The sequence below is a fragment of the Portunus trituberculatus genome, chromosome 10 (assembly GCF_017591435.1).
Source record: "Portunus trituberculatus isolate SZX2019 chromosome 10, ASM1759143v1, whole genome shotgun sequence".
NCBI lineage: Eukaryota > Metazoa > Arthropoda > Malacostraca > Decapoda > Portunidae > Portunus > Portunus trituberculatus.
In genome coordinates, this window is record NC_059264.1 from 1,124,083 (window position 1) to 1,141,582 (window position 17,500).

The 17,500-nt window shown below is 37.3% G+C and overlaps 1 protein-coding gene across 4 annotated transcripts in view; it reads right to left on the reverse strand.

The window, feature by feature from the left end:
- LOC123501877 (RYamide receptor-like) overlaps window positions 1-17,500 on the reverse strand; it is a 111,963-nt gene that overhangs the window by 91,620 nt on the left and 2,843 nt on the right. Inside the window, exon 2 of one of the 4 annotated variants that reach the window (XR_006673724.1) lies at window positions 11,548-13,779. Coding sequence is in view for 3 of the 4 variants with exons in the window: in XM_045250919.1 (XP_045106854.1) it covers window positions 11,548-12,417 (870 nt within the window). In the remaining variant the exon portion in view is untranslated. Of the gene's footprint in view, window positions 1-11,547; window positions 13,780-17,500 lie in introns of those variants that run through there. The other 3 variants (XM_045250919.1, XM_045250918.1, XM_045250920.1) reach the window with 3 other exon arrangements.

The following is a 17,500-nucleotide window of genomic DNA, read 5'->3' on the forward strand; positions in this document are numbered from 1 at the left end:
TCTCTCTCTCTCTCTCTCTCTCTCTCTCTCTCTCTCTCTCTCTCTCTCTCTCTTTCTTTTTTGTAACTAGTAATGAAATTTTTATTTTTCCTGGAACGTGTAACAAACTTGGAATATTTTCATCTAATCCCGAATGTATTGATCCTCTTCCTGGAATCCCTGAGAATGTTTCCGGAATCTGAAACCATTTTATGTGGAACTTGTGGCACATTTTCATCCTAGCTTTTGATTTTTTTTTCTGGAAGTTGCATTTATTTATTTATTTTTTTTTTTTGTGGGGGAAAGTAAAGCATCTGTATTTATCTTGAATCTGTTTTTTTTTCTTTTTTGTGGAAGTAGATTTTTTTCTTGCCTTGAATGTATGTGTTGCTCTTAACCCCCTTCATTACTAAGACACATTTTTACGATAAGTTTTGGGTAAAATTCGATACTTTTATTGACATTAGGAAGGGTCTATGGTGATCAGAAGATTAATGGTCACAGTCTTTGCTATTTTAATCCATTCAGTACTAAGACGCATTTTTACCATGAGTTTTGGGTAAGATTCGATGATTTTATTGACATTAGGAAGGGTCAGTGAAGATCAGAAGATTAATGGCCACAGTCTTTACTATTTTAATCCCTTCAGTACTGGGACATATTTTTACCATGAGTTTTGGGTAAGATTCGATGATTTTTTTTGACATTGGGAAGGGTCTATGGAGGTCAGAAGATTAATGGCCACAGTCTTTACTAATTGAATCCCTTCAGTACTTGGAGATAATTTTACCATGATTTTTGGGTAAGATTCGATTATTTTGTTGACATTAGGAAGGGTCAGTGGAGGTCAGAAGATTAATGGCCACAGTCTTCACTATTTTAATCGCCACACAAGTTTCTGAAGCTGTCTACAATCACTAAATAGTAAGCAGAATGAATATGAAAACGCGGCATGGTACTGAAGAGGATAAAATTCTGTAAAGTAATTCTAATTTTCCTGGAAACAAACATTCTGGCAAGTGTAACTCATAAAGCAGGGACTGTTTTCATTTTTATGGCCTGGAATTTACGTCTCTGAAATGGATATCTGAAGATCTGAATACTCTCTCTCTCTCTCTCTCTCTCTCTCTCTCTCTTTATACCATGTGGGCTTTTCACGGGAATTTCTGGGCTAAAGAGGATACTTTTTGTGGTACCTTCTCTCTCAAAGCCCACCCGTTAGAAAACCGTTGCCCCGAGTGAGGAAGCCCAACCTACACTCTGACCGTGAACAGGATTCGAACCCGCGCGCTTGGAGACCCCTCGGACCCCAAAGCACGCATGGTTCCACTCTCTCTCTCTCTCTCTCTCTCTCTCTCTCTCTCTCTCTCTCGTAAACTTGAAACACTTTTCCTTTTATGGCTTGGAATTAACGAGTTTCTCTGGAATGGGTAACTTTTTCAACATCTGGAAACTGTTACGAATTTTCCCAAGATATTCACATTTTGACACCTAATGCTCCTTAGATGGAAATTGATACATATTTTCCTGGAATTGTTGACTATTTTCCCTGGAATTGATGACTTTTTTCCTGGAATTGACTTTTTTTCCTGGAATTGACTTTTTTTCCTGGAATTATTGACTATTTTCCTTGGAATTGACTTTTTTTCCTGGAATTGTTGACTATTTTTCCTGGAATTGATGACTATTTTCCTTGGAATTAATGACTTTTTTCCTTGGCGTAGATTTTTTTTCCCTGGACTCAATATCTATTTTCCTGGAAGCTTTAAAACAACATTTACAACCTGGAACTCAAAAACTTTCCTCTTATCCTTTTCTTTCTTATTAATTTTCCTTTTTCCTTTTTTTCCTATATATTTCCTTCCACCTTATTTAATCTTCCTTAAAACACCAATTATTACTCCCACAGCTCTAATATCTTTCCTTAACCTTCAATTATTTCCCTATAATCCCAAAATTTCCTCTTTACCTTCATTTCCATCTCTTAAAACCCTATTCTTGTATTTTTTCCCTTACAACACTATTTAGTCTTTTAATCCTCCTTAAAATTCTCTAAACCTTCAATTATTTCCCTATAACCCCAAAATTTCCTCTTTTCCTTCATTTCCCTCTCTTAAAACCCTATTCTTGGATCTTTTTTCCCTTACAACACTATTTGGTCCTTTTAATCCTCCTTAAAAGCTCGAATTCTTGCTCCCAGCACTCTAATACCTTCCTTTGACTATTCAATTATCTTCTCCTTCAATATTTTCTTTATAACACCCAAAATTTTCTCTTTTTCCTTCATTTCTCTCTCTTAAAACACTCTTCTTGTATCTTATTTTCACTACAACATTATTTCCTCCTTTTTTCCTCTTTTGCATCTTCATTTATCTTCTCCTTCAATATTTTCTTTATAACACCCAAAATTTTCTCTTTTTCCTTCATTTCTCTCTCTTAAAACACTCTTCTTGTATTTGTTTTTCCCTACAACGCTATTTCCGCCTTTTAAATCTCCCTATAGAGACGAATCCTTACTCACAGTACTCTAATTCCTTCTTTTGCACCTTCATTTATCTCCTCAAACACCAATTATCTCTTCCCACCACTCTAATCTATTTCCCTGGTGACAGTGGGCTTCGTTGCTGCTGGAGTGGACCTGATTAACCAGCCAATGAACCAAAGAACCGCCACTCTCTCTAGTAAGCTTAATTAACACCATTTAGTACCAGGACGCGTTTCCATATTCACTCTGCCTACTATTTGGTGATTTTATACAGCTTCAGAAACTCATGTGGGGGATTAAAATAGTGAAGGCAGTGGCCATTAATCTTCTGCCCTCCATAGACCCTTCCTAATGGCAATAAAATGGTCTAATCGCACACAAATATCAAAGTAAAAATGCATCCTAGTACTGAAGGGGTTGAAATAGTGAAGACTGTGGCCTTTAATCCTCAGACCTCCATAGACCCTTCCTATTGGCGATAAAGTTGCCTAATCGTACACAAATCTCGAGGTAAAAATGCGTCCCAGTGGTGAAGGGGTTAAAGGCATTCCACTCCCTAACAAAAGGAATGAAATGAAGTGATATGGAATTCAGTAACTGTGTGTAATTTGAATTTGAAAAGTGAGCTGCTCCAGAGAGAGAGAGAGAGAGAGAGAGAGAGAGAGAGAGAGAGATAAGGGGGAAAAGAAAGGCAGGAATTGGTGTTATGATAAGGAGTAAGGGAAAACATAATGAATGGGAGGAAGAAATTGATATCAGGAGGAGGAGGAGGAGGAGGAGGTGAAAAAAGAAGAACAATAACAAGAACAACAATATATAAGGAAAGAACAACGAAGAAGTGAGAGTGAGGAGGAAGAGGAAGAGAAGGAAGAGGAAGAGAAGGAATAAGACGAAAAGTACAGGATATGAAGAACAAGAGCAAGAACAAAAATGCGATAAAAATGATAATAAAGAAGAAGAAGAAGAAGAAGGAGGAGGAGGAGGAGGAAAAGAAAGAGAAGAGCAAAAGGAAGAAAAAAACACCAATACAGAGAGAGAGAGAGAGAGAGAGAGAGAGAGAGAGAGAGAGAGAGAGAGAGAGAGAGAGAGAGAGAGAGAGAGAGAGGCAAAAATTATTCTCACGCTTCAAACAATCAAGAAGAAAAATAAGAGAGACAGAATTTTACTACCATTATGAAGACAACTTTTTAATGTCACGTCGAAAAAAAGAAAAAGAAAAGAGGAAAAATGAAGAAAAGAGTGAGGGAGGGAAGGAAAAAGGTGTGATGTTTGTCCAGGAGGAGGAGGAGGAGAAGGAGGAGGAGGAGGAGGAGGAGGAGGAGGTGGTTAAATTAAGAGTCAACACCATTAAATTTTTTGCACCTTAAAAGGGATATTGCACTATACAATTTTGGAAGAAGAAGAAGAAGAAAAAGGAGGAGGAGGAGGAGGAGGAAGAAAAGAGGAAGAGGAAGACATGTTTGGCCAGTGGAGAACCAAAAAATGTAAGGGAAAGAGAGAATGAAGAGGATAAGAATGGTAATGGAGAGAAACTTTGGTAAAAGAAAGGAGGAAGGAAAAAATAAAGAAAGGTTTCAGGAGAGAGAAAAGAAGGAGAGAAGGAGAGAGGGAAGAAGAAGACGAGGAAGGAGAATGAGGCCAACAAGGAGTAGTAGATAGGAAGAGGAACATGAGGAGAGAATAAAGGAGGAGGAGGAGGAGAAATACAGGAAATGGAGGAGGAGAAAAATTGGAATTAAGAAAGGAGGAGGAGGAGGAGGAGGAGGAGGAGGAGGAGGAGGAGGAGGAGGAGGAGGAGAAACCCGAAGAGACCTTGAAAAGAGGAGGAGGGAAAAAAATAATCTCTCAATACTGCGTAAGAGCGGGAGGAGGAAAAAGAAGGAAGGAAGGAAGGAAGGAAAGAAGGAAGGAAGGAAGGAAGGAAGGAAGGAAGGAAGGAAGAAAGAAAGGAAGGAAGGAAGAGGAAGTAGTAATGTGACTTGGCTGGTGAATAATGCGTGTTTTTTCATTAGGAAGGATTAGAGAGAGAGAGAGAGAGAGAGAGAGAGAGAGAGAGAATATGCCTCGTATCTTGTGTATCTTATTTTTTCCTCTCTCTCTCTCTCTCTCTCTCTCTCTCTCTCTCTCTCTCTCTCTCTCTCTCTCTCTCTCTCTCTCTCTCTCTCTCTCTCTCTCTCTCTCCCACCAGCATACAAAAATCCACATATCATTTTTTTTTCCTCCCTCTCTTCCTCTCTTTCTCTTCTCTTCCTCTTCTCTTCTTCTCTTGCTCTTTTCTTCTCTCCTCCTCTTCTCTTCTCTCTTCCGTTTCGCAAAAGTGGAGATGAAAGAAGAATAAAATAAGTAATTGAAGAACAAACTGGTGGAAGAAACCTTTAATATTATTGACTTTTATTTTCATTTTCTTTTCTTTTTTTTATTCTATTTCCTTTTCTATTTTTTATTTTCATTTCCTTTTCTTTTTTATTAAATTTCGTGTTTTTTAATGGATGAAAGAGAGAAATGGTATCAGAATATTGGTATTTTATTATTTTTCTTCCTTATTTTGTTTATTTGACGTTTTTCTTCATTTATTTCTCCCTTTTTCCTCTTCGTGATATTTTCTTTATTTAGTTTTTTTCCCCTTTTTCCTTCGTTTCTTTAATTTTCCTTCGTTTTTTTTTTTATGGTTTTATTTGATGTATTTTTCGTTTTTCTTCGTTTTTTTTTTTTACTCTCCCCTGTCCCACCTCCTTTTATTTTAACCCCCCCTTCCTCCTCCTCCTCCTCCTCCTTTTTTCCTTCGTTTTTTTTTTAACCCCCCCCTCTCCTCTCCTCTTTCTTAATTATATGCCCGTCACTAATCTTCCAGTGTCACAAAAAAAAGATTATTGAGGAATGAAAATATGAAAAAAAGTAAGAAAATTTGCAAAGAAAAGAAATATGAAAAAATTGTAAAAGAATGAAAGAAAAAGAAAATGAGAAAAAAAGTGGAAAATAAAGGAAAAGAAATATGAAAAAAATGTAAAAGAATGAAAGAAAAAGAAAATGAGAAAAAAATAAGAAATGAAACAAAACGAAAATGAAAAAAAAAATGTTGAATGTTTTGTTCGCCTATCAAAACATAATCTAGTGTGTGTGTGTGTGTGTGTGTGTGTGTGTGTGTGTGTGTGTGTGTGTGTGTGTGTGTTATTACGTCGAGCTGAGCCTTAAAAATGTTGCCTTGTTGAGATATTGTTCATTAGGATTTGTTTTTTTTTTTTTTTACTTTTTTTCTTTCACTGTTTGAGTTTGTTCATTTCCTTTTTTTTATCTTTTCATTATTTCTCGTCTTTTTTTTCCTCTCACTGTTATTGGTGTTATTGGTGGTGGTGGTGGTGGTGGTATTATTATTATTATTTTTATTATTATTGTTGTTGTTGTTGTTATCATCATCATCATCATCATCATTTCTCTTAACGTTAATCAGATATACAAATGAAAAGGTTACTACTCTCTCTCTCTCTCTCTCTCTCTCTCTCTCTCTCTCTCTCTCTCTCTCTCTCTCTCTCTCTCTCGTATGTATTGAGAATTAGTCGCTCCCCGTTTTCTGTGACAGTAATTGAAGGACGGGACGAGGGACTCAACGAATTCTGAAATGCAGGGTACGAAGTAGGCGAGGAGGAGGAGGAGGAGGAGGAGGAGGAGGAGGAGGAGGAGGAGGAGGAGGAGGAGGAGGAGGAGGAGGAGGAGGAAGAGGAGTAGGAGGACCCAGCGTTTCCATTGATTACTGCGTGACAGACTTAGTGAAGGTACTAGGAGGAGGAGGAGGAGGAGGAGGAGGAGGAGGAGGAGGAGGAGGAGGAGGAATACAAAGGAATACAAAGGAAGAAAAACAGCAACAGACCTCTTGGTCCTTTAGTAACTACTTGTAACTGGCTACAGATAAGAGAGACAGGACAGTACAGGAGAAGGCTCCTCCCCACCCACCACTCCCTCCACCCACCGCTGGCATGGAAAATAGTTTGGAAAAGTAGCATGCAGTGTGGAAAAACTGACATGGAATTTTCACAGGAAAGGATGAAAGGAGATTCTATTATTCACCCTACGGTGAACTCTACATATCTATCTATAAGAAAAGTAAAATAATTGTCATACTAATATCATGTTTAATTATTCAGACAAGAAGAGAGCTTGTTGGGGTTATTCTTTAAATATTTATCAATTTTGTTTTTGAATGATGCAATGGAAGTACTGTTTACTATTTCTGAAGGAAGCTTATTCCAAATGTTAACAATTCTATTAAAGAAAAAGTGCTTTGCCTCGTGGGTTTTAAAGCGTTTTGGTGTAATTTTAAATCCATTATTCCTTGTTATGGTGGAATGATCAATGGTAAAATATTTATTTACATCAAGGTTGTTGTATCCCTGAAAATTTTGAAAACTTGGATTAGGTCTCCTCTTATCCTGCGCTTTGTTAAGCTGAATAAGTTTAATGCTTCCAGTCGTTCCTCATACGGCTTGTTTCTCAATCTTGGAATCATCTTGGTCACTCTACGCTGGATCTTTTCCAGTTTTTCAATGTCTTTTCTGAGGATAACTTTTTCTGATTTAAATTCAAAGGTTCTTCCAATGAACCCAACTAAGGAGGAGGAGGAGGAGGAGGAGGAGGAGGAGGAGGAGGAGATGGAGGAAAAAGAAGAAGAAGAGGAGGAGGAGGAGGAGGAGGAGGAGGAGGAGGAGGAGGAGGAGGAGGAGGAGGAGGAGGAAGAGTTATGTAAAAGTAAAACAGGTAGAAAGAAGCAAGGAATGAAAAGAGAGAGAAAAGTTTTGACATATGAAAAATAGAAGAGTAAGAAAGAATAAAGCAGGGAAGGAAGAACGAAGGAAAAGAAAGATCTAGCACAGAAGGAGGAGGAGGAGGAGGAGGAGGAGGAGGAGGAGGAGGAGGAGGAGGAGGAGGAGGAGGAAGAGGAGAAATGCGAAAAGCAACACAAAGGATCAGTTTATTATCTCTGTGTCTTCTTCAGCGTTCTATTTATTTTTTAGAGACACTGAACTGAACACTGAAAGGCAAGACAGACAGACAGAGAGAGAGAGAGAGAGAGAGAGAGAGAGAGAGAGAGAGAGAGAGAGAGAGAGAGAGAGAGAGAGAACCATAACACATAACTCTCCACAAAGACACAATAGATAGAGATTAGGAACGTTTAGTAAAGTGCACACATAACGCACCATTTAATACACTTGTCATTGATATTACAACCTCCTCTGGTGTGAATTAGAACTGATGGCTCTACAATACACAGGAATATGGAGAGCAGTGACAATAGACCGTTGATTAAATTGGTGCACATTATTAAACTATTCACCTCTTCGTCTTCGCCTTCGTCTGCGTGTTAGATTGTGTATATGGTATTGCTCTTTCTGATAAGCTGTTTCCATCTCTTTCTATCACCTGTCTTTAGTATTCAGTCCTTTATTCTCTGCATGTTAATCCTTCTGTCTAATCTTGGGTCCTCTCTCTGCCTCCTTCCTTGTACTTCCTTGTAAAGAATTCCAGTAGTTTTTTTTTTTTTTTTTTTTTTTTTGTGCATTATTAAAGACGTGATCAATAAGGGACGCAAGAATTTAGTGATTTTTTTCAACTACATCAATTTCTTCACTTCCTGACATGTTATTAACTCAATTATTCTAGTTTTTCTTCTCTTTACTAGTTTTGATTTATATGTTCGGCCTAAAGATATGAATAAATAAATGCGTTTAATCCCTTCAGTACTGGGACACATTTTTACCTTGAGATTTGTGCACGATTAGACCATTTTATTGACATTGGGAAGGGTCTGTGGTGGTCTGAAGATTAATAGCCACAGTCTTCACTATTTTTAACCCCTTCAATACTGGGACACATTTTTACTTTGAGATTTGTGTATGACTAGACCATTTTATTGACATTGGGAAGGGTCTGTGGTGGCCTGAAGATTAATGGTCACAGTCTTCACTATTTTTAACCTTTTCAATACTGGGATACATTTTTACCTTGAGATTTGTGCACGATTAGACCATTTTATTGACATTGGAAGGGTCTGTGGTGGCCTGAAGATTAATGGCCACAGTCTTCACTATTTCAATACCCCACATAGGTTAGTGAAGCTGTATAGAATCACCAAATAGTAAGCAGAGTCAATATGGAAACGCGTCATGGCACTGAAGGGGTTAAGTATCCTGATTAACTTTTACTTTCTATGTTAGTTAATGGTGCTTTGTTTCCAGATTCACGTCATATTTCCCTTATCTCTCTCTTAGCAAAGGTATCCAATCCAGTCCAGTCGTGGGTGTGGGATTGCCTTTCTATCTCACAGTTTCCTCGTTAGATTCTGCTTTTTGTCGCGTCTTCTTTAATTTGGTTTATTTGAAAAGTTTTCCCGAGTGCCAGGAGGATTCGTACCCATGTGTCCGTGGGCTTCTTCACATCAACACCTATTCTTTTCCACTGTACCACGGCTGCTCAAATCTTCCTTTCCCTTTTTTTCTGGTATTCAATCCACAATGGAGAACTTTTTAAATTTTTCTCTAGACTTCCTATCAAAACATTGCTCTTTCCCACTGTACCAAGGCGGTTCTCTCTTCCTTTGTGTATTCTCTGGCATGGTATTCAGGACACAATTGTAGACCTCTTGAATTTTTTAATGTTTTCTATGGTTCTTTGTAACTCTCATTCTTTATTGTTCCGTCTGGGTGTCTGTATCTCTGTCTCTCTCTCACTCGTTACCGTTCCGTCTGTGTGTCTGTATCTTTTTCTGATTCAATATTGTCTTGAATTTTTTCCTAATTATCCTTTCACACACACACACACACACACACACACACACACACACACACACACACACACACACACACACACACACACACACACACACACACACACACACACACAGACTTCCTGTTATTTCTTTACTTTTTATCATCTCTCCATTTTTTTTTCTCGGTTCTTTGATATCTCCACCTCTCTCTCTCTCTCTCTCTCTTTTTTTCTCTCTCTCTCTGTCTCTCTCTCTCACTGTCCTCTCCTCCTCTCCTGTTGACTATTGAAGGTTCATCCAATGCAAAGAACCATTAAACTCTCAATATGTCCATCTGAACCCTGACACATCACTCGAGACACCACCAATAAGAACATTAAAAACCACCAATAATATTTCTTTCATCTACCCAACTCTTCAACTCTTCCTAATGAACTCCACATAGAAAATAAAACATAGAAAACCATCAATATTACTTCTTTCACCTACACTCACCTTCCTCTTCAACGCTTCCTAATTTACTCCAGATAGAAAAAGAAAATCAAGAATATCCAAACACTTAGCTATATTTCATCCATCTCTGTAAGGCGACTGAGGGAGACTAAGGAGACGAACCAGCTTTTTATTCCTATTTATCTTATCTATTAACTTATTGTTCCCGTCAGAGCTGTGTTAAATTAACTTAAGAGTGTAAATGACGTTCAGTGACTTTGATGCCTTTTCTGTGTACTGGAGAGAAAATTGGCTATTTATTAAGGAGGAGGAGGAGGAGGAGAAGAAGGAGGTACGAAAAGAGGAAGAAGAGGGAGGAATACAAAGAAAAGGAAGAGGAGAAGGAAGAGCAAAAAGGGAAGGAGGAGGAAGAGAAGACGAAGGAAGAGAAGGAGGAAAAGGAAAAAGAAGAGGAGGAGGACGAGGAGGAGGACGAGAAGAGAAGAGAAGAGGAGGAGGAGGAGGAGGAGGAGGAGGAGGAGGAGGAGGAGGAGGAGGAGGAGGAGGAGGAGGAGGAGGAGGAGGAGGAGGAGGAGGAGGAGGAGGAGGAGGACAAACAGGTGGTCTTAGAAAAGTGGCAGATTAGTTTTCCTATATCGAACACAAAAAGGAGAGAGAGAGAAAGAGAGAGAGAGAGAGAGAGAGAGAGAGAGAGAGAGAGAGAGAGAGAGAGAGAGAGAGAGAGAGACCCCAGTGTGTTTGAGTAATGACTGATTCACTAAATTCTTTGTTGAATAATAGAAACAGTGCCAGCTGAGTGAGGAAGTGAATGAATGAAGCTTGTGAAAGTTTGAATAGAGTGGCTGATTGTGAGAGAGAGAGAGAGAGAGAGAGAGAGAGAGAGAGAGAGAGAGAGAGTGAGAGAGTGAGTGGAAGCTTAAAGGATGAAATAGAAAATGAGTGTATTGAGTAAAGCTTAAGTGAAACAGTTTGAAATTATGCACAAAATTATTTTCATTATTTTTTTTTCTCTCAATTCTTTCCTTTTTTTTTATTTATTTGTTTATTGGTGTGTGTGTGTGTGTGTGTGTGTGTGTGTGTGTGTGTGTGTGTGTGTGTGTGTGTGTGTGTGTGTGTGTGTTTGTTTATATGTTCTCTCTCTCTCTCTCTCTCTCTCTCTCTCTCTCTCTCTCTCTCTCTCTCTCTCTCTCTCTCTCTCTCTCTCTGTGTCTTGTCTCAATATTTGCTCACGAAAGGAAAAGAAAACAAAAATTATAAAAGAAAACGGGAAAACAAATAATCGATTTAAATTCTCGTTTCTCATTGGTTCAATTTGACTCAAGGCTTGTGATTCGCTGACGGAAAATTGTCCTGCCTCGCCATTGGTCGCTTTCATCTTTGTCGTTTTTCATTTCTGAGAGAGAGAGAGAGAGAGAGAGAGAGAGAGAGAGAGAGAGAGAGAGAGAGAGAGAGAGAGAGAAAGTACTATGTTTTAAAAATGAATTACAGCTGAGATATTGTTCACATAATTTACATTAATGTGCTCAGCGATGAAAAAATATAATTACAACAGTTTCTGCATATATATAAGTCGAGATAGCAGCTGTGTCCGTCTCTCTCTCTCTCTCTCTCTCTCTCTCTCTCTCTCTCTCTCTCTCTCTCTCTCGCTCTCGCTCGTACAATCGCTCTTACTTTCACTCACTAAAACCCTAATAAAAAATTACAAAAATAGAATCTAAACATAAACAAAAAAACCCAATCACAACAAAACACTCAAAAAACACCACCACCAAAACCAAAACACCCAAAAAACACGAGAAATAAACACGCAACCACCAGAAATTAAAACACCCCAAAAAAACACGAAAAAAAAACACCCACAAACACATCTTACCTTTCTCTTACTCCTGGCTATCCTGTCGACCCGTGCCGGCGTCTCCCCCAGCGTTCTCTTGCCCCACACCACCATAGCGATGCGGGAGTAGGTGAACACAAGGACAGTGAGAGGAAGAAAGTACTGCAGCAACATAAGGGCAACGCTATACGCTACCCTTGACTTATCTGACTCCTCCGGCCCCCAGTCCTCCGTGCACACTTGTCTGTCCATAAGAGCGTAGAAGTTAACAGGCGGTGTGAGGAGGCGAGAATACACAGCTACTGGTAAGGTTGTGGCGAGGGACAGCACCCAAACACTCGCTATGATGATTTTAGCCTGGCAGCGCGTCATGCGAGGTCTGAGAGGGTAGATGATGGCCAAATAGCGGTCCAGGCTGATCGCTACTAAGGTATACGCGGAAACGAAGACAGAGACAGCTTGGAGGTAATTGACAGCCACGCATAAGTGTCCTCCAAATGGCCAGAACTTGAGGATTAACGTGCTGATGAAGGAGAAAGGGACGCACAAGATCGCCATGCACAGATCACCGATGGCTAAGTTTGCTATGAAGTAATTGGTGACAGTTCGCATTTTCTCAGACGAGCAGACGATGTACACCACGACGGAGTTTCCCAATACAGCGACGACGAGGATGGTGATGTAAAAAACGTAGACAGCAGAATCGAAAGCAGGCGTCGGGGGGAAATCACAGAGTCCTTCCTCCCATAGCCGCTGGACCCCCGTGGCATTGCAAGAGTCACAGGCAGCGTTTAGAGTCTCCGGTGAGGTTAGGTTAGCGGAGCACTGTGCCAGAATACTCTCCGTCTCGTTCCTCAAGTTGTCCTGAACTGCGAGGAACTTGGAGAGGCGGTAGGCAGTTTCGGCCATGTTTGTGGTGGTGTTGTGGTGTTGTGGTGGTATTACCTTGTTGGTGGTGTGTATATTCCCGTTTTCTCTCGTGGTATTGTTTGTTGTGTGTTTTCTTCGTTCATTTTGTGTTTCGCTTTGTGCATTGTGTGTGTGTGTGTTTGTGTCTGTGTGTCTGTGTGTATGTATGTCTTTCTTGTTTCTCTCGCTGTTTAGTCTTTTTTTTTTCCTTTTATTCCTTCACATTTCTCTTTTCCTTTTTTTTTTTTTTTAGTGAACAGAGGAGAGAGAGAAATGAATGAGGGATTGGAAAAGATACTGCATTGCCTTGTTCTTATCTTCTCTCGTGTTATCTGTCATTATCTGTCTGGTCTATCATGTGTCCTTCTCCTCCTCCTCCTCCTCCTCCTCCTCCTCCTCCTCTCTTAGCACAGTTTTCCACCTCGTATCACCTTGACTCTCCTTATCTCTCCTATCTCTTCTCTAGTTCCTCTTCTTATCTTGTTGTTCAAAGATAGACACAAAATTAAAGCTTTTTTTTGTAATTATTCCTTTTTTTTTTTTTTTTACTGATAAGCTGTGTGTGTGTGTGTGTGTGTGTGTGTGTGTGTGTGTGTGTGTTCTCTCTTCTTTTTCTTCTTTTTCTTTATTTATTCTCCTCTTTGCTAGCACATTTATTTCGTGTTTTCGTCTTTCCCTTTCTCCTTTTTTTCTTTTTCTTTTCTTTTTCTTTTCTTTTTCCTTTTTACTGCCTGTTTTCCTTCCTTATCCTCCTTTCCTTCTGCACCAGTTCACTGTGTTGGTGGTTCATTTGGCTGGTTCGCTTGGCTTCACTTTACTGGTTCACTTACAAAAGACACACTGATTCACTGGTTCACTTATAAGGTTTCGTTGTTTCATTTGTTCGTTATCACTAAATTGTCAATATTTTCGGGAGTTTCACTGGTTCATTGGTTTTTTTTTATTTTTTTTTATTTCGGTTCACTGTTTCACTTTTCTGGTTTCGTATCTGTACTGTTTCACTTTTAAAGATTCGTTGGTTCGCTTTTTTTGAGGTTCATTTTTTCGCTTTTACTTTTTTTTTCCTTGATTTTTTTTTTTTTTTTTTTTTGCTTGTTTCAATTTTTTTTTTCAGTTTCACTTCAAAAAGATTCACTTCACTATATTAACTCTTTTTTTTTTTTATGGCTTCACTGCTTCACTGTTTTGCTTCTACTGATGGAGTGGTTCATTGCTTCACTGATAGGTTCACTTGTAGGATTCATTGCTTCACTCTGTCTCTCCCTCTCTCCTTCTCTCTCTTTCTCTCTCTATCCTCACTGGTTCAATCTCACTGGTTCACTGGTTCACTGGTTCACTGGTTCACTCTTACTTTCCACCTAACTGTCGAATCCAAAAATATCTGAAGTTCAGTTGATGGAGTTTAGATTTCTCTCTCTCTCTCTCTCTCTCTCTCTCTCTGAAAACGAAGACAGTATTGATGTCATAGATTTGGAACAGAGAGAGAGAGAGAGAGAGAGAGAGAGAGAGAGAGGATTCAGTTAAATATCACGTATCGTTTCGTGAATCATTTTTTTTTTTTAAGTCTGTTTCGCTACACGGCTTCGAATTCATCCGTTTCGAAGCGCTTCACTCGCTCGAACCGCCAGGAAAAGATAAATGAATGAATAGAAAATGGAAAATGGACTTGGGGGTTTTGAAAGAACGATTTGACGAAGAGGAGTAACGAAAGGAATAAAGAAATGAAAGAAAAGGAGTAAATAAAAGGAAGAGGAATGGAGAAGAGGAAAAAGGAAGAGCAAGAAAGGAGGCAATGAAGCAAAAGGTAAACGAACGAGAGAGAGAGAGAGAGAGAGAGAGAGAGAGATGCAGTAAAGAAGAATGACCGAGAGAAATGGAGTATAAGAGGGAAGTAGAAGAAATGAAGGAAAGATGGAAGAAGAGGAAGAGGAAGACAAGAGGAAGAGGGAGTGAGAAAGAATGTTTGAAATGAAAATAGAAAAAAAATGGAAATAGATAAAAATATAAAATAGATGTTGATGGAATAGAAATGTTTAGAATAATGGTGAGTGATGAATTATAAAAATGACCAAAATAAATGAAAAAAATTATTAGGTGATTGAAATAAGAAGAATAATAAGAAAAGAAAACTGACGAAAATGAAATAAATGATCGGTATTTCTGTTTTCACCTGTTTGTTTTATTTTTTTAGGCAATAAATGAAAATAGGGAAAAAAATGATAAGATAAGGAAAAAAATGAAAATAAAAGAAAACTGACGGAAATTAGGTAAATATTCTGTATATCTATTTTTATTTGTTTATTTGACTTTTTAGGCAAGAAATTAATATAGGAAAAGAAATGAAATGAACGATGATTAGTAAAAAAAAAGTGAAAAGAAAAAAAAATGATAATGAAATAAATGATTTGTAATTCTATTTTTATCTGCTTATTTTTTTTTTTAAAGCAATAAATAAAAATAGGAAAAAAAAACAAGTGAAAATATGGAAAAGATAGAAAATAAAGTAAATGATTTGTATTTCTACTTTTATCTTTTATTTTCTTGACAAAATTTAGTGCAACAAATAAATAAAAAAGACGATAATAAGCAAAAAAAAAAAAAATGAAGATAAAGAAAAGAATATATTTTCCCCTCGCATTTTTCCTCATTTTATTTTCCTCTCTCATTTTTTTTCATACACTTCGAAAAAAAAAAACTAAATGAAAACATCCTAACTCTTACATTAATGATTTACTTTACTCTTTTACTTTTATTTACTTATCTCTCTCTACAAAAAACAAAAAAAAAAAAAATGAAAATATCTTAATTCTTACTTTAAATATTCACTTTACTTAATTATCTCTACTTAAAGAAAACGAAAATATCTTAACTGTTACTTTACTTATGTGTTTACTTTAAGCTCCATCATTACTATCCTCATTTCGTCTTCCTTTCTCATTTTCATTTATATCTACATAAAAAAATAACAAAACTTACTCCATTGTCAAGATCAATTAGGTTAGGTTAAGTTTAAGTGTGTGTGTGTGTGTGTGTGTGTGTGTGTGTGTGTGTGTGTGTGTGTGTGTGTGTGTGTGTGTGTGACTCTTACTTATCTCTTCACGTCAAGCTGCCATTCATTCATCATTCACCATTTCCTCTCACTAATCTCGTATGCTGTTTTGTTCATTTTTACCCTCAAACTCTACTGAACAATTATAATGAGCCGTGTTTGATTCATTTTCTTCATTTTCCCTCCCTTAAACACCACTGTCATTTTTCCTTCCCTCATTAAAAAACATCAGGTATCATTTTTTTTTTTTCTTTTTTTCTTTCCTTTCTCACAAATTCACAAAAAAGTATTAAAAAGTGAAGTATTTGATCTCACTTATGATTTTTCTATTTGTTCCTTTAATTGAGGGATTTTCTCTCTCTCTCTCTCTCTCTCTCTCTCTCTCTCTCTCTCTCTCTCTCTCTCTCTCTCTCTCTCTCTCTCTCTCTCTCTCTCTCTCTCTCTCTACAACCGGTACATATTTTTCATCCTTTTATTTATTTCATCATTGCCAGAGAGAGAGAGAGAGAGAGAGAGAGAGAGAGAGAGAGAGAGAGAGAGACAGAAGTGGTTAAGTGCATCGCTGTAAGTGGTGGTGTATTTTGTGGTGCTGTTAGTCACTTTCCGTTAAATCCATGCTGTGTTAGAGAGAGAGAGAGAGAGAGAGAGAGAGAGAGAGAGAGACTTTGTGATTGATTGTTTGATTAGTTTTACATTTCATTTTGATTTTTATTGTTTTTTTGTTTTGGATTGAAGTTTCTTTCATTCTTTCTTTTCTTTCTTTTTTTCTTATTTCTTTCTATATATTTTAACGTTACTTTATATCTTATCAACTCTGTATGTCTATCTACCTATTTATCTATTTATTTATCTATCTTTCCATCTCTACGTCTATTTATCTATCTATATCTTTATTTCTATCTAATTTTTTTTTGTTTTAGTTTGCTCAATAAAATCTGTATCAATTAGTATTTTATTTTATATTTTTTAAGCTAACCTCTTCATTTTTCAGAATAAAACGTACTTTTTTTTTTTTTTAATCTTAGCTGTTGTATTATTTCCCTACTTCATTATATATCTATGTCTGTCTGTCTGTATGGCGGTCTGTCTATCTGTCTGTCTGTCTGTCTGTCTGTCTGTCTGTCTTTCTGTTTATCTATCATTTTATCAATCTATATCTATCAATTATTTTTTTGTCTATTTGTAGGTGTCCATATATCTACTGTGTGTGTGTCTGTCTGTTTATCTATCTATCTGTTTATCTATTTCTATCTATCAATTTTTAAGTCTGTTATTGCTTTTTCTTTCCTATCTATGTTTGTCTTCCTTTATTACATTTTATCTCTCTGTCTGTCTATCTGTCTATCTGTCAATTTCCAGATGATTTTTTTTGTTTTTCTCCTATCTACCTGTCTGTCTTTCTATATGCACGCTTTGTCTGTCTGTCTATCTGTCTGTCTGTCTGTCTGTCTGTCTGTCTGTCTGTCTGTCTGTCTGTCTGTCTATCTGTCTGTCTGTTCGTCTCGTCTATTTATTTTCTTTGTATCTCTGTCTGTCTATCTACATATACACTTTATCTGTCTTTCTGTCTGTCTATCTATCTATCTTTATCCCTATTTTCTAGTTATTTCTTTCCTTTTTCTCTTTTTATGTCTGTGTCTCTACATTGACTGTCTTTCTGCCTGTTCGTCTATTTATCTGTCTATTTCTATCTATTAGTTTCTACAGCTATTCCTTTTCTTTTCTATCTGTCTGTCTCTATATGCACACTTTATTTTTCTGCCTGTCTGTCTATTTTGTCTATATCTATCATTTTGTACAGTTACTGCATTTTTTTTCATTTTTTTTATGTATGTGTCTCAAAATGAACACTTTCTATGTCTTTCTGCGTGTTCATCTATCTATCTATTTCTATCTATGAGTTTGTACAGCTGTTTTTTCTTTTCTATCTGTCTGTGTATGTATATGAACACTTAATCTGTCTTTCTGTCTGTCTATCTATCTGTCTCTATCTATCAGCTGTTTTTCTTTTCTATCTGTCTGTGTTTCTACATG